This window comes from Eptesicus fuscus, chromosome 16, assembly GCF_027574615.1.
Source record: "Eptesicus fuscus isolate TK198812 chromosome 16, DD_ASM_mEF_20220401, whole genome shotgun sequence".
Taxonomy (NCBI): Eukaryota; Metazoa; Chordata; class Mammalia; order Chiroptera; family Vespertilionidae; genus Eptesicus; species Eptesicus fuscus.
The window spans coordinates 57,815,530-57,841,731 of NC_072488.1; the positions used below are offsets into that span (position 1 = coordinate 57,815,530).

Here is a 26,202-nt window from a genome sequence, read left to right on the forward strand (position 1 = left end):
ATTTTTTTCAGTTCATCTTTTGTTGCAGGAAGTACCTCATGCTGAAGAGTTTTGGGATGACTCGACAGTATGGGGTGTCCGCTGCACCAAGACGCTGGCACCCAGTCCTAAGAGCCCAGGAGACTTTACATCTGCTGCACAGCTTGCATCTACTCCTTTCCACAAACTTCCGGTGGACTCAGCACACGCTCTGGAAGATAAAGGTTGTGTAACAATACTTATATAGGGTATAGGTTTATGTTTTACAACAAACAGGCCATGCAGACAGATTAAATAAAAAGCTAATGAATATGTATATTTTATTAATTTGATAAGAGTAACAAATAACAATTTTTAGTTCTTGATATTTGTCTACAAATCTCATTACTTTAGAGGCATAGCCAAGTACTAATGAAATGTTATGTATTTTTAAATATGTTTTTATTGATATTTAGAGAGAGAGGAAGGGAAAGGAATAGAAAGAGAAACATCCATGAGAGAGAAACATTGATCAGCTGCCTCCTGCATGCCCCTCTACTGTGGATTGAGCCTGCAACCCGAGTATGTGCCCTGACCAGAAATTGAACCAGTAACCTCTTGATTCATGGATTGACACTCAACCACTAAGCCACACCGTCATGCAGGAAATTTTATGTTTTAGTGATCTGATTTAGTGAGACTAATGAGAAAACTTAAATAGTTCTTATTTCCCCCAAATGTAGTATTTCTATATCAAGATCTTTGTATATCTGAATTGTACCATAATATATAACATTCTCATTGAGCACAGATAGTTATTACTTATTAACTGCTGGCCTACAAAATATATATACAATGAGATCTAAAACTACTTTACCTTTTGGAAGACTACTGAATTACTAGCCAACTCTTGTCATTGCTGACACTTTTTTTTTTAAAAAGCAATTGTTCACTGAAGCATGCCAGTAAAAGAATTGCCAAGGAATTTCACTCCCCTAGCTTAAAAATGTTTAACTAAAGGGATAAAAATTTTTTTTGTCAAGTATTAACCCAACATGGTATATTTCTTTTCTGAATTTCAAAGAGGATGTCAGCTGAAACCTGGACAATTGCCAATTATTACCACAAGTTTGTCACTTTAATAAAGAAATATTTTTAAAGTTTTTTTCCCCTCAGGAAAACTTTCAGAGCAGTCAAAAATTGGCTACAATCATAGTATTTATCACTTTGGTTCTATAAATAGGAGCTAATGTTGTAGTTTTTAAAAATATTAGCACCTATTTGGTGAGGCAATATTTGATGAAATTTAATCCAGTGTAATACTTGGCTAGACATAGTATTAACATCACTTGGTAGGAATTAATTCTGTATTTCTGCCCTATCTAGTCTGTTAACAATAGATGTGTGGCTTTTTTTTTTTTCTTTTAGTTAAAAGGAGTAGTAACTATTGCCAGGGAGCTTTCTGATGTAAACATATTATGTCATTCAATCAACTAAACAACAGACTGACTGGAAGACACCAAAGAAAGACACCTCCTGAAGCCTAGTAGCCTTTTATACTCCATGTCCTTGTCATCAGGTTCTCCCAAAGCAGGGTGTGGCCTGCCTCCCATACTAGTAACCTCCTATGATTTGGTCATCCTCCCACAGTGGACCTGCCCTTCTCCAGGCCCTATTCTCTGAAGGACTGTATGGATTAGATGTATAAAGTTGAAATGCTCACATATAATAGTAATAGAATATTTTTTAAAGTGATTTTCCCCCATTTTAAAAATCTTATAGCACATTTACCATGGAACACTATTCTAAAATTATAACAAAAGTCACTATAAAAAGGAATCCTTGACTTTATAAACATAAACTCGTGTGTACACCCGTGTCCACATAACGTCTACCTCTAATTTTTTTATGTTTCAGAAAATGTGATAGCAGCACAGTGCACCCATGTGACTTTGGATTCACGTGAAGAAAATGTGGTGCAACCTTCAAAAGACAGGCAGTTTAGGTATGGTAAGCATTTCATTCTAACTTTGCTTCAAGATGTAATAGAATTCCAGTCCTTAAAGGCTAATAGCTTTTTCATGGACTCTCAGCTTTAAGTCAGAAGGTCCTCTCTGTGGATAAATAGAGTAATTAATCTAAATATGGGGTACATCGGGGCTGTGAGAAAAGCAGTGAGGTAGCAGAGAATCCCTGTGGGAAGAGTTTCTGTTTTCCACTCATTTTGGGAGTAGAACTGCAGTACTCTTACCACACAAAGACCCTGACAGAGACCCTGTTGCAGAACTGAGCAAACAGAATTCCTTCTCTATACCCATTGTAGTTAAGACAATCAGTCACTTTCTTTTATGAGGCAGAAGATACAGTGTTTAAACTTAGGAGTTGGTGCTCAATGCAGACTTACCATACATTAATATTTTGCAGAAGTAAAATTCCAACATACTTGAGTAGTCTGACGCTGAAAGTAGCTATAATCTTTTGAGCATTTATTATATCCCAGAACAGTGGCTATACTTTTCATATACTATATCTTTTAATTAACCTTACAGTAACTTCAGTTATAGGAACTAGTCTTTTCTTCCATTACAGACGAGGAAACCAGGCCTAGAAGGCTAAATAAATGACCTAAAGTCATATAGCTTCTTATTGGAAGCACGGGAACTTGAACCCGTATCTCTTATTTTAGAAACCTTGCTCTCACCACTGGGCTGTGCTTTTGTTACCAACCCTTCACCCCTTTTTCTTTTAATTAGAGAAAAGGGATTTCTTTTTTCTGGTACATTTTTAATATTCTTTTTCTTTTTTACTTTATTTTTATTGTTGACACTATTACAGATGTCCCCATCTTCCCTCCACTTCGCCACCTCCACCCCCCCTCCTCCCCATTTCCCTCGGGCCATCAGCACACTACTCTCTGTCTATGTGTTATGCTTATATGTTCTTTGGTTAATCGCTTCGCTTTCTGTCATCCAGTCCTCTGCCCTCCCTCCCACAGCTGTCAGTCTGTTCCATGTATCCATGCCTCTGTTTCTATTTAGTTTGTCAGTTTATTTTGTTAATTAGATTCCACATATAAGTGAGGTCATATGGTATTTGTCTTTCTCTGACTAGCTTATTTCACTTAGCATAATAATTTTCAGGTTCTTCCATGCTGTCACAAAATATAAGATTTCCTTCTTTTTTATGGCTGCATTGTATTCCATTGTGTAAATATACCATGGTTTTTTTTATTCATTCATTGACTGAAGGGCACTTGGGCTGTTTTACAGATCTTGGCTATTGTAAATAATGCTGCGATAAACATAAGGGGTGCATATATTCTATTAAATTGATGTTTCAGGATTCTTAGGAAGTGGGATCACTAGGTCAAAAGGCAGTTCTATTTTTAATTTTTTGAGGAAACTCCATATTTTTTTCCACAGTGGCTGCACCAGGCTGCATTCCCACCAGCAGTGCATGAGGGTTCCCTTTTCTCTACATCCTCTCCAGCATTTGTTGTTTGTTGATTTATTGGTGATGGTTGCCATTCTGGCCGGTGTGAAGTGATATCTCATAGTGATTGTAATTTGCATTTTTCTTGACCATTTTTTCATATGTCTATTGGCCAGCTGTATGTCCTCTTTGAAGAAGTATCTATTCCGGTCCTTTGCCCACTTTTTAATTGGGGTTGTCTTCCTGATGTTGAGTTGTATAAGTTCTTTATATATTGAAAATATATATCTTTATATAATTGGAAATTAACCCCTTATCAGATGTATCCTTGACAAATATGTTCTCCCATACAGTGAGTTCCCTTTTGATTTTGTTGATTTGTTTTTGCTGTGCAGAAGCTTTTTAGTTTGCTGTAGTCCCATTTGTTTATTTTTTTCCTTTGTTCTCTTGCCCTAGAAGACATAGCAGCAAAAATATTACTATGAGAGATGTCTGAGATTGTACTGCCCATGTTTTCTTCTAGGATTTTTATGGTTTTGTAACTTACATTTAAGTCTTTAATCCATTTTGAGTTTATTCTTGTGTATAGTGTAAGTTGGTAGTCTAGTTTTTTTTTTTTTATACCCACCCAATTTTCCCAACACCATTTATTGAAGAGACTGTGTTTACTCCACTGTATGCTCTTGCCTCCTTTTTCAAATACTAATTGACCATATAGGTATGGATTCATTTTTGGGCTCTCTGTTTTGTTTCATTGATCTATATGCCACTCTGCAGGTTGAGTATTGATTTGTGGTTTACAAATAAATTTTAGCATGCACATGCTATATAATAAAAACCTAATATGCAAATCAACCGAACGGGGAACTACCAGTCACTATGACATGCACTGACCACCATGGGTAGACACTTAACACAAGAGCTGCTATCTGGTGGTCCGTGCGCTCCTACAAGGGGAGCACCACTCAGCCAGAAGCCCAGCTCACGGCTGGCGAGTGCAACAGCAGTGGCCAGTGCCTCTCCCGCCGCCTCGGCAGCACTAAAGACCCCTCAGAGGATGTCCGACTGCTGGGAGTGGGCTAGGCAGGTGGACATCCCTCAAGGGGTTCAGGCCAGCCTGAGGACCCCCCGCTCCCTCCGTGCACAAATGTCATGCACCAGGCCTCTAGTGAATTCATAAATATGGAATCCATGAGTAATGAGGTTGAATGTACAGATGTATATGTGTGTGGAAATGTACCAGTGTTGGGTTGTTGGATTGCGGTTCACACTTTCTGTTTATTTCAGTGTTATAAAAGAAGGCATTTTGTTTAAAGGTAAGTGTTCAGTCTTGGTGACGGTACTAATGCTCATATAATAGCTTGGGGGGTATAAACTGGTTCCTCTCTGTTCCCTACTAAAGAATATATCCTGTATTATCTACCAATTTATTGAATATATTACCACACCTTTTATTTATTTCTAATCATATGGCACTAGCTGTGTATTTGTATATTTTTGTTTTGTCTGAAGAAAATACTTTAATCAACTCTGTGAAGCAATTTTGAAATATCATTCCTAGAATGAAAAGGAAACTGCTTTGTGAGACTTTTATGTGGTCTTGGAATCATGTGGTCTTGGAATCAGTGGTCTTGGAATCATGTGGTGTTTAGTTTCATCCTCTTTCATTCTTTTCACACATCCAGTCCAATTCAAGAGAAAAGCCCAGAAGCAGCATTCCCCATCAGTGCGTCTTCAGCATCCTTACTGCATCCAAGCCAGCCAGCTGCAGGTGGCATGCTGACCAGCGAGGCAGAGCGGAACCTGAAAGCTTGTACACTCACAGATACTAACCTTACTGTTGTGGGGGAGCCATCAGGCACCAGTGCTGGACTCCAGGCAGAATGGGTGCAGCCTCGTTCATTTGGGAATGTCGATACCTCAAGTATGAACAGATTCTCAGTCTTCATTGTGCCCCTGAATAAGGATAGTCGCCTAGTAAAAGCTGCTTCATGAAAAGCTCAAAGAGCAGGGACTCAAATGTCATTATTCAGAAAGAATTTACATGCTTTATCACATTTGCCAATGTTAGAGGGCAAGTTTGTTCATTTTAATTTAATTTTTTTCTTAATCCTCACCCAAGGATATTTTCCATTGATTTTTTTAGAGAAAGTGAAAGAGAGAGGGAGAAACACAAAGAATGAAACATCGATGTGAGAGAGACACATTAATTGGTTGCCTCCCGCACGGGCCAGGGATCGAACCTGCAATTGAGGTACATGCCCTTGACCAGAATCACACCTGTGACCCTACAGTCCAAGGGCCGATGTTCTATCCACTGAGCCAGACTGATTAGGGCCATTCATTTTAATTTTAGGAAGTGTCAAAAATACCTGTTGGAAGAGGAAATTGGACTTGGAGGGCATACTATGATTCAAGCATTTAATATAATACTCTTGTCTCCATTTTACAGAAAAGTAATCAGGTTCGAGGTTAAGAGATCCCCCAACCCAGGCTGCACAAAAACATCTTGCATAATGGTTAGAAGCCCAGCCTCTAGAGGTAGACTGGCTAGGTTCTAATCCTGGCTCCCCCGCCTATGAGGTCATGTGATCTTAGCTGAGATTATTTCAGTCCTCTGTGGCCTTTCTATAAAGTGGCGATGATGCTAGTACCTACTTAGTCTTATTGTAAGGACCAAGTAAGTTACTAACTGTAAAGTACTCAGAACAGTGTCCTACATAGGCTTAGCACTAAGTGACTGTTAATAATGCTGGATTAGGCTTAATAACTGCCACTAACTTTTTCTTCCCTTTAAAAATGATTTCTCTTTGTGAACCCAAAATATCTCATACATACAAATTGCACATAGATAGGGTCCATATTAAAAGGCAGCATCTTTTGCCCTGCCAGGTAGCTCAGTTGGTTGGAGGGTCATCCTATATACCAAATAGGTTGGGAGTTCGATCCCCCATTGGGGCATGTACAAGAAGGAACTGATTGATTTTTCTCTCACATTGATATTTCTCTCTAAAATAAAAAATGTATCCTCAGGTGAGAATTTTTTTTTTTAAAGGCAACATCTTTTGTAGACATAAGTGAAAAAGCAATTCAGAGAATATATATCAGAGCATATTAGAAGTACCTAACAAATACGCAAGTCTCCCTTTAAGACATGTACCCATAATTGTGCTAAAGGCAGTATCTGGCAGTTCCAAATGAGAAACAGGCGCCTTTGGTATTGATTTCCTTTGTCTCAACTGAATATTGGTTTAAATTATAGATCTAAAATGACAATGAATTATACAGAATCATTTAGACTTTTGAATATGGTGTTTATTATTTGAATCAGTGCTCTTTACAAGTGAGGCTTTTGAAAGCTTATTTAATGCATGTCTCCACTTGCTTTATTTGTAATATCTTAGGTACTAAATTGATTTATTTTGTTCCCATTCCTTTAAGACTTCACTGTTGAGAATCCATGGGATGATCGATTGATTTTCAAGCTTCTGTCTGGGCTTTCTCAACCAGTGCGTTCCAGTCCAAATGCTTTCGAGTGGCAATGTAAACTTCCTGCCATCAAGCCCAAGACTGAGTTTCAGCTGGGTGAGAACTATGTAGTAGTAACTTTAAACTCTTATTTCTCTGTGAGAAGTTTGTGGTGATTTTGCTTCTGGCACCACCATCACCTCGGGAAGGATATTAAGCCATAACAGTAGGTAACATTTTGATTGCTATTGGGGCTCTGATGTCTAGAAGGCCAGTTGACAATACATATCAAAATTAAAAATGCACATACTTTTAGATGCAGACATCATTTCTATGGATTTCCCACAGATATACTGCATATATCCCAAATAACCTGTGCATGTAAAAGCAGCAGATTGGAGGCTACATAGGTGCCAATGGGGACTGCTTCAGTAAATAACTGGATATCTCTGCAGTGAAATGCAGCTCTCTGTATTTATAGGGGATGGCCTCCAAAACATGCTGTTAAGACAAAGGGCAGACTAGTACAATGTATTGGTCTTTTATATATATATATACTAGAGGCCCATTGCACGAAGATTCGTGCAATAGGCCTTCCTTCCTCTGGCTGCCAGCACCAGTTTTCCTCCAGCACCTGGGACCCAGGCCTTCGCTCTGGCCGCCACCTTCAGTCTTCGCTCTCGCTGGAGCCTTCAGTCTTCACTCTGGCCAGAGCGCTGCTCCTGTAGCTCCCTCTGCCCCCTGCCCTCTCCCTCATAGAAGGCATCCCACCCTGCCCTGCTGCTCCGTGCCTACATGTGTGCTGCCCTGAGGCCCAGAGAGGCTGGAGGGTGGGGCTGCCACCATCTTTGTTGGTTTAATTTGCATACTCCTGATTGGCTGGTGGGTGTCGTGAAGTGATGGTCAATTTGCATATTTCTCTTTTACTGTTGTGTATATATATTGATTTCAGAGAGGAAGGGGGAGGGAAAGAGATAGAAACATCAGTGATGAGAGAGAATCATTGATTGGCTACCTCCTGCATGCCGCTCACTGGGGATCGAGCCTGCAACTCAGACATGTGCCCTGACCAGGAATCAAACTGTGACCTCCTGGTTCATAGGTCGACGTTCAACCACTGAGCCACGCTGGCCAGGCTGCTTTTTGTTTCTTAAAAAGAAGATCACACATATGTATATTTATATTTGATAGTATTTCCAGAGAACTTTTGAAAGGTACTCCAAACTAATAAAAATGGGAGTGGGAAACAGTGGATGTGGATAACAATGGGAATAACATTCTAACAACATACTTTCCATACATAATTCACAGACTCCTTTATTAACATTTGTTTTAGTGCAGTACATTTGTTGAAGTTGATGAGCCAATATTGCTACATTATTATTAACTAAAGTTTATATTAAGGTTCTTTTCCTTAGTGTTGTTTTGAGAAATGTGAAATGACGTGTATCCATCATTACAAAATCATACAGCGTAGTTTCACTGCCCTAAATGTGCCCTGTGCTCACTTAAAACCCTGCCCACCACCCATCTTTTTACTACTGTCTCCATAGTTTTTGCCTTTTCCAGAATGTGATATAGTTAACTCATACGGTATGTAGACTTTTTAGATTGGCTTCTTTCATTAAGCAACATGCATTTAAGATTCCTCCATGTCTTTTAATGACTTAATAGCTCTTTTCAGTTGCTGAGTAGTAATTCACTGTCATTTATTTATTCATTCACCTATTGAAGGCTATCTTGTCTGTGTCTGAGTTTTGGGAAATTATGAGTAAAGCTGCAGTAAACATCCCAGTGCAGGTTTTGTGTGGACATAAGTTTTCAGTTCATTTGGGTAAATATCAAGGAGTTTTTGATTGCTGGATTATATTGTAAGAATATGTTTACATTGTCTTCCAAAAGGGTTTTGGCATAGGCCTGGTGCATGAAATTGCATGGGTAGAGTCCCTAGGCCTGGCCGGTGATCGGGGCTGATCTGTGGGGCTACCAGCAGGGCGATGGAAGCTTTATTCCCCCCCCCACCACCACCACCACCACCACCACCGCAGTCACCTGCTTTTGGCTGGCCTGGGGGCAGCTCTTGTGTTGAGCATCTGCCCCCTGGTGGTCAGTGTGCTGGTTGTCCCATCATTAGGCTTTTATTATAGAGGATGTGCAGTGGTATCTCATTATTATTTTTAATTTGCCTAATGACATGATATTGAACATTTTTATATGTTTACTTGCCATCTGTATATTTTCTTTGATGAGTTATAAATCTTTTGCCCCTTTTTAAATCTGGTTGCTCTTTTTCTTAGTGTTGAGTAAAAGAGTTCATTGTATTTTTTAGATAATAGTGCTTTATCAGATAAGTGTTTTGCAAAGATTTCCTTTCAGTCTCTTGACTTGTTTTTTCATTCATTTCTTTCACAGACCATGCTTTTTTCAAAAAAAATTTTTTTTCATTTTATTGATTTTAGAGAGAGCGGGAGACAGGGAGGGAGATAGAAATGTCGACCAGCTGCCTCCTGCATGCCCCCTACTGGGGATTAAGGCTCTAACCTAGGCATGTGCCCTGACCAGGAATCAAACTGGCAACCTCCTGGTGCACGGGACAAGGGTCAATCAACTGAGCCACACCAACCAAGGCATACAGATCATGCTTTTGTTGTATCTAAGAGGTCATTTACAAATCCAAGGTCACCTAGATTTTCTCCTATATTGTCTTCTGGGTCTTGTATTTGATAGTTCTGTGTTTTATATTTAGGTGTATGATCCATTTTGACTGAACTTTTGTGAAAAGTTCTATATCTAGGTTTATTTTTACATGTTGATGTTCAGTTATTCTATCACCATTTGTTGAAAAGATTCTGCTTTCTTAATTGAATTGCCTTTGCTTCTTTGTCAATGAGCAGCTGACTATATTTGTTTGGGTCTGTTTCTGCGTCTATTTCTCTCTGTTCCATTGACCTATTTGTCTGTCCTTTCACCAATACCACAGTGTCCTGATTGTGGTAGCTTTTATAGTAAGTTTTGATGTTGATGTTAGGTTGTGTCAGTTCTTTGATTTGTTATTCTTCAATATTGTGCCGGCTATTTTGGGTCTTTTTTTTTCCCATTCCTTTTTTAGAGTGGAAGGGAGGAGAGAAAAAAGGGAGGGAGTGAAAAACCAGTATTGTTTACCTCGATTGGTTGCCTCGCACATGTCCCCAGTTGGGGCATAGGCTCGAACTGCAACCAAGGAACATGACCTTAACTGGGATTTGTACCCTTAATCCTTTGGTATGTGGACCAATGCTCTAACTGCAGAACAACACTGGACAGGGCAGATCTCGTACATATTTTGTTAGACTTATACCTAAGTGTTTTAATAAGCTTTGCATACCTGGAGTGAAATGTTAATGGTATTGTGATTTTAATTTCAAATTGTATTTATTCATCTCGGTACATAGGAAAGCAACTGACTTTTGTATATTAATCTTGTATCCTGCAACCTTGCTATAATCACTTATTAGCTACAGATTTTTGTTAATTCTTTTCTGGATAGACAATACGGTTGTCATCTGTATACAAAGACTTTTATTTTTTTTACCCCAATTTGTATGCCTCTTATTTTCTTTTTTTTTCACCTATTGCATTAGCTAGGACTTTTAGTACAAATGTTGAATAGGAATAATAAGAGATATCCTCACCTTGTTCCTGATCTTAGTGGGGAAACATATCTAGTTTCTCAACAGTAAGTATGGTGCTAGCAGTAGGTTTTTTGTAGATGTTCTTTATCAAGTTGAGGAAGTGTCCCTCTATTCCTAGTTTGCAGGGAATTGTTAACATGATTGAAAGTTGAATTTTATTAAATACTTTTTCTGCAGCTATTGATACGACTATATGATTTTTATTTTTAGTCTGTTGATGTGATCAATTACTTTAACTGATTTTTTAATGTTTAGTCAGCCTTGCATACCTGGATTAAGTCCCACATGGTCGTGGTATAATAATTTTTTTACATTTTTTTGGATTTGATTGGCTAATATTTTGTTGAAAATATGTGCATCTGTGTTCTTGAGAGATATTGATTTTTAGTTTTCTTTTCTTGTAATGTGTTTGCCTGGTTTGGTATTAGGGTAATGCTGACCTCATAGAATGGGTTAGTAAGTTTTTCCTCTGCTTCTATCCTTTGAAAGATATTGTAGAGAATTGGTATAATTTCTTCCTTTGTTTGATGAAATTCACAAGTGAAACCATCTGGGCTTGGTGCTTTCTGTTTAGGAAGGCTATTAATTATTGATTCAATTTCTTTACTAGATATAGGCCTACTCAGATTATCTATTCCTGTGTCAATTGTGGTACATTGTTTCTTTCAAGGAATTGATTCATTTTATCTAGGTTATCAAGTTTGTGGGCATAGAATTGCTCATAGTATTCCTTTATTATCCTTTTAATGTTCATAGAATCTGTAGTGATGCCTCTGTTTCATTTCATTGATAATAGTAACATACTCACTTCTGATATTAACATTGTGTGTCCTGTCTTTTTCTTAGGTAACCTGGGTATGGGCTTATTGTCTTTATTGATCTTTTAAAAGAATTAGCTTTTGGGGTTTTTTATATTCTCTATTGATTTTCTGTTTTCAACTTCATTGATTTTTTTTTCCCCCCTCTAGTTCTTTTTTTCCTTCTGCTTTCTTTGGATTTAATTAATCATTTTGATAAAGTCTTTTTTTCCCCCCCACTTTGACATATCTGTGTCCTCAGGTTCTTTGCTTGTCTACATTGATCACCTTCTTGGAGAAGGGGCTTTTGCCCAAGTCTATGAAGTTACCCATGGAGATGTGAAGGATACCAAAAGCAAACAGAAATTTGTTTTGAAGGTAAGTGATCTGGGCAGCTTTTTGTTTAATAGAGAACTGCCTTTTAGAACTTTTTTTCTTTTTTAAGACTGGTGGTTTCTTTCATTTAGGTATATAGCCCCCACTTAAGAACCAAAATTATCCTACACGGACTCAGAATTGCCACTAAAATTATGTTGCAACAAGTTCCACACAGCTTGTTATCACTTCCCACCCATGTCTTCATTGGGATAGAAATTGCTTTCCTGCCATCATTTCCAGAATGTGAGACTGGATTTGAATGTGACACACTTGGTTTGCAGGTCCAGAAGCCCGCCAATGCCTGGGAATTCTACATTGGGACCCAGCTGATGGAGAGGCTATCACCCAGTGAGCGACACATGTTTATCAAGTTCTATTCTGCCCACTTCTTCCAGGATGGCAGTGTATTAGTGGGAGATCTCTACAGCTATGGAACATTACTGGTAAGTGTATTAACATTGATGATGTAGATATGAAACTGAAGTTCTTTATCTTATGCCTTGCACATACCTTGTATAGTTCGAGCTTTTATTGGAGTGGTAGGCTGGGACAAAGCTCTTGACTTGAAATTTTATTGATTCTGTGTAACCAACTCATGATTCTACTTTCCATTGTTTCTAGAATGCTATCAATCTCTATAAAAACACCCCTGAGAAAGTGATGCCTCAAGCTCTAGTGCTCTCCTTTGCTATCAGAATGCTGCACATGATTGAACAAGTCCACAGCTGCGAGATCATCCATGGAGACATTAAGCCAGACAACTTCATACTTGGAAGCAGGCAAGTGTTATGTTTTTAACAGGGCTCTCCTCTTACCATTTGGCTAGCAGACTTTTTTTATTGTACTCATGTGGCCTGGTCTTGTTTGTGTTTACTACAGATTTTTGGAACAGGACAGAGAAGATGATAATTTAGCTGATGGCTTGGCACTTATTGACCTGGGTCAGAGTATAGATATGAAACTTTTTCCAAAAGGAACTACATTTACAGCAAAGTGTGAAACATCCGGTTTTCAATGTACTGAGATGCTCAGTAACAAACCATGGAACTACCAGGTATAAGAGTTAACTTGAGAGATTTGGAAACATTTTTCTTTATTATATTATAACTTAATTATATTTTCAGAATTAATTTGAACATCTAGTTAATATGAGCTGCCTGGGATTTAGGCCATGCTTGAGTGTTATGTTCAGTTATGAGCACATTCCACAGCACGAGGCTTTGGAGTGCAGTGAGAGTGGAGGCTGGGGTCCCAGGGCCAGGAGTTAGGAGGCCTTACAAACTGTCCCTGGGGGAGGGATTCGAGTGTTATATTTGCCTCTGGGTAACAAAAGAAAGGACTTAGAAGGACACAACAGCTCAAGGAGAAGAGAGCTTTCAGGGACCAGTGGGTGCTTCCAGCAAAGCCTAGACAGGCATTCACTAGGGCACATCAGTGGGATACAGATCAGATGATGTCCAGATTCTTCAAAAGTAGCATCTGTGTAGCTTGCTGAGTAAGTTAGGCATATTAATATACTGGTGTATGCATTGGTATTTTAGATATATAGACCGATATTTTCTTTATAGATTGATTATTTTGGAGTTGCTGCAACCGTGTACTGCATGCTTTTTGGCTCTTACATGAAAGTGAAAAATGAAGGAGGAGTCTGGAAGCCTGAAGGTCTTTTTAGAAGGTGGGTATTAGCACTAGGAGAGAATAAATATGGTGGTGTGTTGAGTTCCATCTCAGGGGGGAATGGATCTCTGCCACTGCATGGAAAACCCATGCCTTGGTAACTGTGGTGACATGGCTCAGTCCTGGGTGCTGGGTACAGTGAGCAAGTTCCACAGCTTCATTACTCTGTTCCCATCTGTGACAGTGTGGCAGCCAGGGCCCTCCTACAAGCAATGAAAACCCCTGGCTGAGTGGTTGCCTCCTGTACGTACCAATCACCTGGTGTTACCGAGTCTCCAGTTGCTTGTTTGTCTACTTGCCTCTGGAAATGGAAATTATAATCCTCCTGTTTACCCTAGATGTTTATTATGAGAAGCAAGAGAAATAATGCATGCGAAAGTGCTTTGTAAATTATAGAGTGATATGATGAGGCAACTATCCATCACAGGTAGCGTTTTAAGTCCCACCCCTGCATGACTGTAGTTTTTCTGAGATTGTTTTCTCATCTATAAAATCACAATGGCAATTAATGATTGACTAGGATTCTTCCTTTCAACATAGATGTGTGAGTGAACTATTGGTAATAGTTAAGCTGAGTATTCGGTACATGTATGCTCATTATATCATTTACTAGAGGCCTAATGCATAACATTTGTGCAGGGGGGGTGGGCCTTCAGCCCAGCCTGCGCCCTCTCACAGCCTGGGACCCCTCGAGGGATATCCGACTGCTGGTTTAGATTGGGCCTACATAAGCAGTTGGACATCCCTCTTGCAATCCGGGGCCCCTGGCTCATAACTGCCTGCCTGCTCGCTCCTTACCTCTTGGCTCACTGCTTCTTAGCGCTGCTGTGGAAGCAGGAGAGGCTCCCACCACCGCCACTGTGCTCACCAGCCTGGCTTCTGGCTAAGCAGTGCTCCCACTGTGGGATTGCACTGACCACCAGGGGGCAGCTCCTGCATTGAGCGTCTGCCTTCTGGTAGTCAATGCACATCATAGTGACCGGTGGTTCTGGTTGTTCCACTGTAAGGGTCGCTGAGCTTTTATTATATTCGATACTTTTTCTTACATGTTTTTGAAATATGAAAACACGTTGAAAAAGACATTCACCTTAAGTGTACAGCCCAAATGGATTTTTACAGACCTTACAAGAAGACCTGTCAATAGTAATTGTATAAAATGCAGTGTCTGTACATAAATAAGAGGCCCCAGAGGAAAACTTACAATATGCTTTATTCTGCATGACTCATCAAATTTATCAACTACTTTATGGTTTCTCTTGCTCGTCATGGAAGGACCAGAGCATTATTCAGAGGCTTCATTCTCTGACCAGAGTAGCCATAAGTTAACTCTAAGCAGGCCTGATAATGGGCTGGATTTCCTGCCTGGACACAAATTTCCCCCAGTGCATTATCTCCAGGTTCTGAAATTTTTGCAGATAGGTTTAGCCATTACAGTGGTTACAACTTTAAATCAGTGCTCTGTTCTGAGCAGCCTAACCTGTCTGCCTGTTCCTGGCATGGATGCAGTGAGGCTTGTCAGAGCCATTGACCAGATTACCAGATCTGACAGTATTGGAAATACGCATATTGAGGAACAGATCAATAGTCTTAAGAAAAAAATTAAAAGAGGATTTCCACTGAAGAGCTATTATTACTAAGACTACTTTCTTGAATTACTTTTTGGGAACAAGATATTTATAGATGTTTAATTATACCTCTTATTTATAAACTAGAGGCCCAGTGCATGATTAAATCATGCACGTGTAGGGTCCCCTAGGCTTAACCTGCCATCCAGGCCTGGGTCCCCTAGGCCTAACCTGCCATTTGGCCTGGTGCCGGAGTGGACACCCAGCTCCCCGCTTTTGATGGTCCGCGGCGGGACGTGGGCTCGCTGCCCCAGAGGCCCCTTCTGTGCCGCAGCACAGCCATGGCACAGACGCTGAGCTCGCGCTGCCGCTGGCGACGCAAGCTCAGCGTCCCATTGGCCCAATCGGCCACCCCAACCACCCTGAGTCCCGCCCCCCCGCGCCTCCTGGCCAGTCGTGGACATAGCGAAGGTACGGTCAATTGCATATTTGTCTATTATTAGGTAGGATAGATTAAACATTCCTTTTCTTGATGCATTGAGTTGCATGTAGGTGAAGGTTGTTAATGTTCAGTTCTCCAAGACTGGGAGTCAGAGGCAAGAGTGGGTCCTACATATTGAATGCTACATATTATCCTTTATTTGTGCTTTGTTTTCCCAGGCTTCCGCATTTGGATATGTGGAATGAATTTTTCCACATCATGTTGAATATACCAGACTGTCATCATCTTCCATCTTTGGATTTGTTAAGGCAAAAGCTAAAGAAAATATTTCAACAACACTATACAAACAAGATTAAGACCCTCCGTAACAGGCTAATTGTACTGCTCTTAGAACATAAACGTTCTCGAAAATAAGACCACTCCTGAAAAATCACTTTGTAAATGCTGGCCTGCTCACTTTGAGCCTTAGTGCCTCCATGTTTATTGTTTGTGTAAATGTTTCTTTCTTTCTTTTTCTTTTTGTAAATGTTTCTTTTTTAAAAGTCTATAAAATATATTCATGTGAGCACTTGGTTATGTCAATAATTCAACAAAATACACAGCTTGATAAGGTTTCTGTGTAGCATAGCTGCTCTTTGGACATAAACACTCATGAGAAGAATTGGGGTGTGGACATTCTCTAAAATCAGTGTTTACACTTACCTGTTCACTCTAAGCCAAAAAAGGGCCAAAACAGCTTTTTTGTTTTTCCCTTCCAAATTTGAGGGTTTGTATTTATGTAAAATATACAAAAATTCTCGAAACATAGCCAAGGGACTCAAGTTGTTATGAATAGTTTCCCTGTCTTATTGCCTGTTCTGCATTGCTATCTATGGGAAATATTAAAGTGATAAATCTTAGGCCTCTTCATTATTTAAAAATACCATTCAAAGGAAAATTTCACATCTTGAAAATGGCCTTATAAGCTGTATAAGTTATTAAGTTAGCCCTAAAATTATAGGAACCAACTTATCATTTATTAATTTTTAAAGCTGGAAGGGTCCTACAACCTAAACGGAACTTCCTCCTTCCTTCATTAGCATAATGAAGGAAAGCCAATCAGGTAGCACCCAGTTCAAGAATCCATACAACTGCTTCCTCCTACACTGACTCCCACTCCTTTTCCCCATTCCAAAAGCCACCACCACCTACTTTTTGTTGTTGTTTTGTTTTTTTGGTTAATTCTCAACTGAGGATATTTTTTTCATTGCTTTTTCAGAGAGAGTGGGAGGGAGGGACAGGAAGAGAGAAACATCGATGATGGTTAGCTTCCTCGCCCTAACTGGAGGCAGTGAGCTAAACTGAAACACGGTACAGGAACAGGTACATGCCCTGGACCAGGAATCAAACCTGAGACCCTTCTGTGTGTGGACTGACACTCTAACCACTGAGCAACGCTGGCCAGGGCACAATCTACTTTTTGTGAATCTTTCCAAAAGTGATTTTATGCGTATTTCTGACACAACTAGCAGAATTTTTTTTTTTTCACAATGTATAGTAGAGAGTATATATGGCATAGTCACATTGAATGTTAATGGCTGTGTAATACTCAGTTATCTGATACATCTGTAAATTCCTAGAATTTAAATTGCTGGGTTAAAGGTGAGTGCATTTAACATTTTGTGTCAATATTTGCAAACTGCCCCCATGGGGCCTGTTCCAGCCTGCATAGAAGCTTTTGTTCCCTACACCTCTACTAACATCACAGCTCTGTAACCTTTACTGCTGTGACAGGTGAAAAATGGGATTTCCTTGTGGTCTTCATTTGCATTCTCAGGAATTACACCAAATACATTCATATATTCAAGAGCTGTGTATTTCTGTGAACTTGATCTTTTATGCACATTTTATTTGGATTGTTCCTTTTCAGGTTAATTTGTCAGAGCCCTTGATGTATGAGATGCAAATATTTGTTCCAGTTTATTATCTGTTTTTGGCTTAACATTTCTGTTGCCATGAAATTTTTTTATTTTTTTATTTATTTTTTTATTAAATCTTTATTGTTCAGATTATTACAGTTGTTCCTCTTTTTTCCCCCCATATCTCCCCTCCACCCGGTTCCCACCCCACCCCATGCCCTTACTTTTCCCCCGCACTGTCCTCATCCATAGGACAAAGGCTTCAATCTCTGACCAGAGTAGCCATAAGTTAACTCTAAGCAGGCCTGATAATAATGGGCTGGATTTCCTGCCTGGACACAAATTCAGAGGCTTCAATCTGAATGCAGTGAGGCTTGTCAGAGCCATTGACCAGATTACCAGATCTGACAGTATTGGTGTATGATTTTTATCTAGTCTCTTCCCGCACCCCCACAGCCCTTTCCCCCTGAGGATTGTCAGTCCACTCCCTTTCTATGCCCCTGATTCTATTATATTCACCAGAATTATTCTGTTCATCAGATTTTTTATTCACTTGATTTTTAGATTCACTTGTTGATAGATATGTATCTGTTGTTCATATTTTTTATCTTTACTTTCTTCTTCCTCTTCTTAAAGAATACCTTTCAGCATTTCATATAATACTGGTTTGGTGGTGATGAACTCCTTTACCTTTTTCTTATCTGTGAAGCTCTTTATCTGACCTTCAATTCTGAATGATAGCTTTGCTGGGTAGAGTAATCTTGGTTGTAGGTTCTTGCTATTCATCACTTTGAATATTTCTTGCCATTCCCATCTGGCCTGTATAGTTTCTGTTGAGAAATCAGCTGACAATCATATGGATGCTCCCTTGTAGGTAACTGTTTTTCTCTTGCTGCTTTTAATATTCTTTGTCTTTTGCTCTTGGCATTTTAATTATGATGTGTCTTGATGTAGTCCTCTTCGGATTCCTTTTGTTTGGGGTTCTCTGAGCTTCCTGGACTTGTAAGTCTATTTCTTTCACCAGGTGGGAAAAGTTTTCTGTCATTATTTCTTCAAATAGGTTTTTAGTATCTTGCTCTATCTCTTCTGACACCCCCATAATTCTGATCTTGGTACACTTGAAGTTGTCCCAGAGGCTCCTTACACTGTCTTCATATTTTTGGATTCTTTTTTCTTTTTGCTTTTCCGGTTGGGTGTTTTTTGCTCCTTTGTATTTTAAATCTTTGACGTGATTCTTGCAATCCTCTCGTCTGCTCTTGGATCTCTGTATATAATTTTTTATTTCAGTCAGTGTATGCTTAATTTCTAGTTGGTCCTTTTTCATATCCTCAAGGATCTCACAAAATTTATCGGCCTTTTCTAGAAAATTCTTGAAAAACCTTATAACCGTGGTTTTGAACTCTATCTCCAGTCATTTGTTTTCCTCCATTTCTTGCATTTGTGACCTGTTTCTTTGTCTCCGCATTTTGGCTGCTTTCCTGTGTTGATAGAATGGCTTTGTGTGCTAGGTGTCCTATAGAGCCCAATGGCTCAGCCTCCCCAGTTACTGGAGGTGGACACTCTTGGTGCACCCCTATGTAGGCTGTGTGCACAGTCTTGTTGTAGTTAAGCCTTGATTGTTGTTGGTATCACTGGGAGGAATTGACCTCCCGGCCAATTGGCTGTGAGGCTCAGCTGTGTCTACAATGGGAGGACTTCTGTGCTGGAGATACCCTTATGAGGCAAGACTTGCTTCATTGGGGCTTTGGTGCTCACTGAGTCTGCCACCTGAGTGTGTCCCTTATGGATCTGAGGAGTTGTAACCTGGATGGTCCTACTCTGACTCCTGGGTACACTGGCTCTTGGATCTCCAAGGAGGTGCTAATTTAGCCTTTGCCTGAGGCCACCCAGCAGGAACTGTGGAGAGATCTGCATATTCCTCTTCTTTGGGTTTTGGAGGTGCCCAGATGAGGCCCAGCTGTGAAGCAATGCAAGCTGCTATGGCCCTTGGGCCTTCTTTTGGATGTTCTGTATCTTGCTGACTCAGCTACAGTTTGTTAGGTAAATTTAGATTTCACAGGACCAGGCCATTCATATGCAAAAGTTTCTGCGCACAGCTGGGGTGGTGTGGAGTCACAGGGTGGAGCAAACAGCAATGGCTTCCCGTCAGCCCTGCCCTAAGAGGCTCCCAGGTCTCAGTGTCCCTTGGTAATCGCTGCAAGCACCTCTGAGAGAAAGCCGCCCTCGAGTTCCGCCCACTGGCAGTCCAGTTTCTTCCCATATGAGTCTGGGTCACCAAAGTCTTGCCCAAAACTGGAGTTCAGAGCAGTTGGGAGCTTGTGTCTCTCGCGGATTGAAAAAGCCAGCTGCGTACTCAGTTGCCAGCCCTCTCAGCGCACGCACCTCAATACCTCTGCACTTTACTTCTGCAGCTCCTCTGAGTCTCAGTGTGCTTTTCTCTTAACTTCTAGTTGTAGAATTTCCACTTAGCCACCCTCCCTGTGGTTCTGGATGATGTCTGTTTTGTCTTTTAGTTGTAGTTTGGAAGTGGTTGTGAGAGGCAGCAAGTTCAGGGGTTTACTTATGCTGCCATCTTGGTTTCTCCTCTGTTGCCATGAAATTTTTTAAAATTTTGTGTTATACTCTGATTCATAAAGTTTTAAATTACTCTTTTGCATTTTTTGTTATAAAATGCCATCCTCAATTGAGAAATAAGAAAAAAAAGTCTCCTAATTTCAAAGTTCAAGTAACCATCACTATGGAAATTTTTTTTTTTTCACTATGGAAATTCTTATTTCATATCTTTCCTGTTTTGTTTTAGTGGTGTGTGTGTGTGTGTGTGTGTGTGTTCCCTTTCATATTATAGATTGTTTCTTTTGCTCTGCAGAAGGTTTTTCTGGTTGATGTAGTCCTACTTGTTGATTTTCGCTTTTGTTACTTGTGGTTTTGTTGTCATCCAAAAATTTATTAACAAATCCATCATTGTCAAGGAGCTTTTCCCTGTTCTAGGAGTGTCACAGTTTCAGGTCTTATATTGAAACCTCATGTTTACTTTTGTGAATGTTATAAGAAAGAGGTCCAGTTTCATTCTATTTTAAGTGAATATGCACTTTCCTCAACACAGTTATGGAAGAGCTTTTCCTCTATGGCGTATTCTTTGCTCCCTTGTCAAATAATAGTTGAACCTGTATGCAGGAGTTATTTCTGGGCACTTGATTTTGTTTAGTTGTTCTAGGTGTCTGGTTTATGCCATACTGTTTTCAATACAACTTTGTAATGTAGCTTGAAGTCAGGAAGTGTGGTGCAGCTTTGTTCTCCCTCAGGATTGCTTTGACTATTCAGGATTTTACGTGGTCCCTAAAAATTGTAGGACTTTTTAATTTTAATTTTTAAAAAATATATTTTTATTGATTTCAAAGAGGGAGAGGAAGATAGAAACATCAATGATGAGAGAGAATCATCGATCAGCTGCCTCCTGCATGCCCCACATGGGATTGAGCCAACAACCCAGGCATGTGCCCTGACTGAAAATCAAACCATGACCCCGAGGTTCATAGGTCAATGCTCAACCACTGAGCCTTGCTGACTGGGCTGGGACTTTATTTATGTGAAAAATGCCATTGGCATTTTTATAGTGGTTGCATTGAACTAAAGATTGCTTTGATTCGTATGAACATTTGTTGTTAATCCTCACCCAAGGATATTTTTTTTATTGATTTTAGAGAGAGTGGAAGGGAGGTGGGGAAGAAGGAGAAAAGCATCAGTGTGAGAGAGAAACTTCAATGTGAGAGAGACACATGAATTGTTTGCTTCCCACATGTGCCTGGACCTGGGCCCAGGAACTTGCAACCAGGTAGTGCCTTTGACCAGGAATCAAACTCGAGACCCGTCAGTACATGGGAGACTCGGTAAACATTGAGCCGCACCTGCCAGAGCTTCCATTGATTTTTAGAGTGGAAGAGAGTGGCAGAGAGAGAGAGAAATGTCGACTGGTTGCCTCCCGAATGAGGATTAAACCTGCAACCCAGGTACTTCCCCTTGACTGGAAATCAAACCTAAGACCATTTGGTGTGTGGGCCTACGCTCTAACCGCTTAGGAACACTGGCCAGGGCTGGACATCTTAACAATATTTCTGAGCCATGAACACAGGATGTCATTCCATTTATTTGTATCTTCTGTTTCTACTATCAGTGTCTTAGTATTCAGTGTACAGAGCTTTTAATCCCTTGGTTAAATATATTCCCAAATATTGTTTTTGAAGCTATTAGTGGGATTGTTTTCTTTATTTCTTTTCCAGACAGTACATTGTTAGTGTATAGAAAGGCAACTAATTTTTCTATTTTTATTCTTAATTTTCTAACTTCACTGATTTTGTTTAATAGTTCTAACAGTTTTGTAGTGGAGTCTTAGGGTTCTCTGCATATAAAGGCACATCTGCAAACAGGATTTTACTTCTTTCTGATTTGCATACCTTTTATTTCCTGCCTAATTGTTCTGGCTAGGACATCCAATGGTACATTGAGTAAAAGGCACCTTGTCTTTCCCCAGACCCGTGGTCGGCAAACTGTGGCTTGCGAGCCACATGCAGCTCTTGGGCCCCTTGAGTGTGGCTATTCCACAAAATACCACAGCCTGGGCAAGTCTGTTTTGAAGAAGTGGCGTTAGAAGAAGTTTAAGTTTAAAAATTTTGGCTCTCTAAAGAAATTTCAATCATTGTACTGTTGATATTTGGCTCTGTTGACTAATGAGTTTGCCAACCACTGCCCCAGACTAATCACAGGGCATGGTGATGCTAAGAAACACTAGGAAGAACCTCCTTAATCCCAAACACCGGCTCCCTAACCTCCATGGCTGAGTAGCAGAGGAATTTTTTGTTCCAGAGTAGTACAAGGCTACAATGACTGTCTGCTTTGGATATAAAAAATGAATAAAACTCGGGGTGGGGGGAATTCTGACAGGAAAGTAGGACATTCTTTCTCTTCACTGAATCCAACTACACAGGTATAGCATTTTAAAAACTAAATATATTTCAGAGGAAGTAGTTGCTGAGCCTGGGGAAAGATGGTGTGGGGCACACATTGTGAGAGGTTGAATGGGTTGAATGGCTGCCATGTCTAAGGGCTGTGTGAAGGGGAACCCACAGCTGAGCTTTGAACACAGAGATACAGCCTCTGCTTTTTTGTAAGTTGTTACCCAGCTATAGGTATGTACTGTACAGTTGTTGCCTTTAATTGGAATTTTCAGGTTTTGCTGGGACAGGTGTGGGCCTGTGGCTAAGGTAAAGGGAGTACCAAGAGCATGAGACATGAGGGAGACGCTGAGGCTGCTAGTCTTTTGGAGGTTGAAGCAGCATTCAAGCTTCAGAATCAAGTCCCATTTCTGCAACTCACAATGTGACTTTGGGCAAGCTTTTTCACCTGCTTCAGTGTCCACATCTGTAATGTAGAACCTTTTAACAGTGGATGTTATGTGAGGACAACATCCCCCATAGGGTAGTGCATGGCAAATAGGTGATAATGCCAGTGAATGGATGTGTGGGTGGATGTGTAGAGGGAGGGAGTGAGGGATGATGATGGATGCATGCATGCATGTGATGGAAGGAAGGATAGATGCATATATGCATGCATGGGTAGAGCAGCTGGAATACATGGTCTCCCAAACTGGATTGCTAATGAGGGTTGGGTCACCTGATAGGATCCCTGTGCAGACAAGAGATACAGAGGAGAGAAACTGAGATATCAAAAAGCAGTCTAGCTAGTGGTCTGACTCAAACATGAAGGACACAATTTAATTTTGTGGTGCTCTGAGTTTTATCAGCTTTCATTATTCATAAAAGAACTTTTTTTCTTCCCCAAAGAATCACCTGTAATTAGATCTGTCTCTCCAACAGATCACTAACGTCTATTTGGTGTGACAGAAATATTTTGTTATATTCTAAACCATTTTGGTCACAAAATTTCCATCTGCATTCACGGGATGAGGGTGAAGCCAAGGTCAAGCCACATCAAGGTGTAGGACACAGGTTTTTCTCCACAAAGAGAGCTTAGGTTTTGGTGCAGTGAAGGGGAAAAATCCTGAGTTCTGTTCTTCCTACAAATAGAGGCTTGTTTGAAAAAAACTAAAAAATTTAAAATGACCTCCAATTCCCTCACCAATGTGGCACCTGATCCCTGTGTGCACTGTGTGCAGAAGGCCACTCTCAAAACCCTCCATCAGCCATGCACCCTGGAGCACTTCTTCCCCAGACAGCAAAGTGGCTGCATTGGTTGCAGCCGTCTCAGCTACACTCCCACATCAGCAGAGAGGAAGCAGATTTCTTCCCTGCATCTCCCCCAGTTTGTAAAGAAAGCCTTCCCTGGAGGTCCCTCTGTCTCCTGTCACAACCACATGCCCCTGCCAAAACCAGACATTGGCCAGGGGAACAAACCCATCCTGCCTGGTCTAGAGGCCTGTCTCAGGCCCTGGGAGGAGGGGCCCAGGTGGTGGTTGCAGCTCCTGCCCAGCAGTTCAGGGGTGGGACTCGCCTGGAGGGGTTGCTTCCCCCTCTTAAGAACTGAAAGCCACAGCCCTGCCTTGCTGTGCTCCTTCCAAGAAGGTGGGGAGGTGGCACGCATTCTCCCCGGGTGGTCAGCATGCACATTCTGACTCTGTCCTGTGCTTGCTGCTGTGGTCTCCAGTGGAGTCCCCACCAGTTTGGTTCTCCATCAGCTCTTGTCTTGGGAAATGCGATGCCAAGACACCGAGAGCTGCCCACGTGTTCGAGTCACACCTTTGTTCAGAAGGTGCACCCTTTGTCTTATCCTGGCCTTAGCTCCGTCTCTGCGGAGACGGTTGTGGGTGCCTTCTGTGATTCCTTCTGGCCTGGGAAGCACTGAGTATTTCTCCTTAATGCTGAACAACGGTTTGCACTGCACCCTCAGGAGCTCTTGCTAAATTCTGTCTCCGTGTCACCAATTCATCAAAGGCCATGACTAATTAATCTTACCACACACACTGTTGCAGCCCAAATGGGCCCTTGGAAAAGGATGGTTAATCTAGGTTTCCATTAAAATTTACCTCGCAGCTGTCCCTCCCTGTGGGCATAGGGTTTCCATTGTCTTGGCAGTTCACACATTAGAGTGAGCAGGAATCAGGCCCTGCTCTGCACTGCTCGCTCAGGTAATTTGCTCTTTGGGTTATGGTTTTCCTGTCTGTGAGGTTAGGATTGGGTCTAGCCCATGGCACTCAGGTCCCTGTGGCCTGGTGTTCATGGCCACACGGACCTTCCAGCTTAGGCCTGCTGCAGGGAGGTGATTTCTGAAGTATGGTAGCAACCATACTTAGGTAAAAACTGCTGTTTGAATTTTAACCCTGCTATTCTGGCTTCTGCACACACTTGCTTGGACAATAGGGTGGTTACCTCAGCTTCCAGACTGAGACCTGGAGACTCACAGAGGTCATTTTCCTGTGCCTGTGGACCAGAACTACAGGAGATTGATTCCCACTGACTCAGTAGCTCCAGGAGTAGAAACTGTAGATAACTTTTAGTAAGGTGACCAGACGTCCCGCTTTTGGCGGGACAGTCCTGATTTTTAACAATTTGTCCCGCGTCCCGCGGCGTTTTAAAAAAGTCCTGATTTTTGGAAAGAATGCACGACAAGCTAGGGAACGGCGGGAGAACGGGAAGGGAATATACGGTTTTCGGCGGCCATGTGGCTATTTAGCCAGGATATGAGTTTTATATTATTTTTGTTAATTTTATAATGTTAAACTTTAATAATAACAAAAAATTGTTGAGAACTGATTATCGAGAACTGCTTATCAAAGTTCACATTGTTGATCAGTTGTTAGAATTCGACCACCATTGTTTGGACTTAATGAACAATGGAATTTTTGGGGATTGGCAACGACGAAAACATTTTGTAACTCTCTCTCAGATGATACACATCGTACTGCGTGCTAGTAAGCTAGTTAAACAAGTGATGTCATTACAAATCAGCTATTCAGATAATTTAGGTAATTTAGCAGACAGTACTCGTATTATTTATATTTTATAGTGGCGGCAAAAAGTCTAGCGCCGGCCTTGAAAGTGACACGACTTACGTTACGGCAAATTCAGAGGAAAAATAATACAAGTTAGTATTGTTATTATTTAGAAAAAAATATAGGATTAAAATAATTTTTAAAATATAGTTACTTTATAACAATCAAATTAATTTAATTTTTAAACTAACAAAATGTTCATGTAATTATGTACCTACTTACTGTGTTTTTAAGCAATATGTATATAATAATTTATAATATAATTTTAAATTATTTTTTTTAGATTTTTAACATGATGAGTAAGAAAAGAGGATGCAAATTCAATGATGATCTAAGAAGTGAATTTCCTTTTATTAAAAAAACCAAAAGCGATTACAATATAGACCAAATTTTTAATCAAGAACCCCTCTCCCCCTTGACCCCAAACCGGTTTGGCTCAGTGGATAGAGCGTCGGCCTGTGGACTCAAGGGTCCCAGGTTCGATTCCAGTCAAGGGCATGTACCTTGGTTGCGGGCACATCCCTAGTAGGGGGTGTGCAGGAGGCAGCTGATCGATGTTTCTCTCTCATCGATGTTTCTCTCTATCCCTCTCTCTTCCTCTCTGTAAAAAAGCAATAAAATATATATTTTTTAAAAAATTAACCCCACCCCCCCACTCCCCCACCCCCCGCCCCGGTCAATGGTGTCCTGCTTTACCAATGTTAAAATCTGGTCACCTTACCTTTAGAGATTACTGACTCCACTTGGTTCTGCTTCTGTAAAAACCTGCTTTCGCAAAATAGGGCCACATTCCAATGTTCAATAGGATATGGCTGGGAACCCCCCTGCGGGCTGTTCCCAGCATTTAGAATTTAGAATTTAGAACAAAGGAAAATTTTTGTGGTTTGGGCCTTTAAAAGGACTGCCTTACACCT

At 40.6% G+C, this 26,202-nt stretch overlaps 1 protein-coding gene and 1 long non-coding RNA gene across 2 annotated transcripts in view; one reads left to right on the forward strand and one right to left on the reverse strand.

Annotated features, from left to right (window-relative positions):
* The window catches only part of BUB1 (BUB1 mitotic checkpoint serine/threonine kinase), a 42,740-nt gene extending 26,938 nt beyond the window's left edge, over positions 1–15,802 (forward strand). Inside the window, exons 17-25 of the mRNA XM_054728043.1 lie at positions 29–203; positions 1,876–1,963; positions 5,076–5,314; positions 6,832–6,975; positions 11,589–11,704; positions 11,986–12,147; positions 12,597–12,758; positions 13,273–13,379; positions 15,607–15,802. Coding sequence (XP_054584018.1) covers positions 29–203; positions 1,876–1,963; positions 5,076–5,314; positions 6,832–6,975; positions 11,589–11,704; positions 11,986–12,147; positions 12,597–12,758; positions 13,273–13,379; positions 15,607–15,802 — 1,389 coding nt within the window. The remainder of the gene's footprint in view (positions 1–28; positions 204–1,875; positions 1,964–5,075; positions 5,315–6,831; positions 6,976–11,588; positions 11,705–11,985; positions 12,148–12,596; positions 12,759–13,272; positions 13,380–15,606) is intronic.
* On the reverse strand, positions 103–26,103 carry LOC129151835 (uncharacterized). The gene is made up of 3 exons (XR_008558509.1): positions 26,010–26,103; positions 5,224–5,346; positions 103–190 (listed from the first exon to the last, which is right to left on the reverse strand). It is a non-coding gene; the product is annotated as an uncharacterized LOC129151835 (long non-coding RNA).
* Between the last annotated feature and the right edge of the window lie 99 nt (positions 26,104–26,202).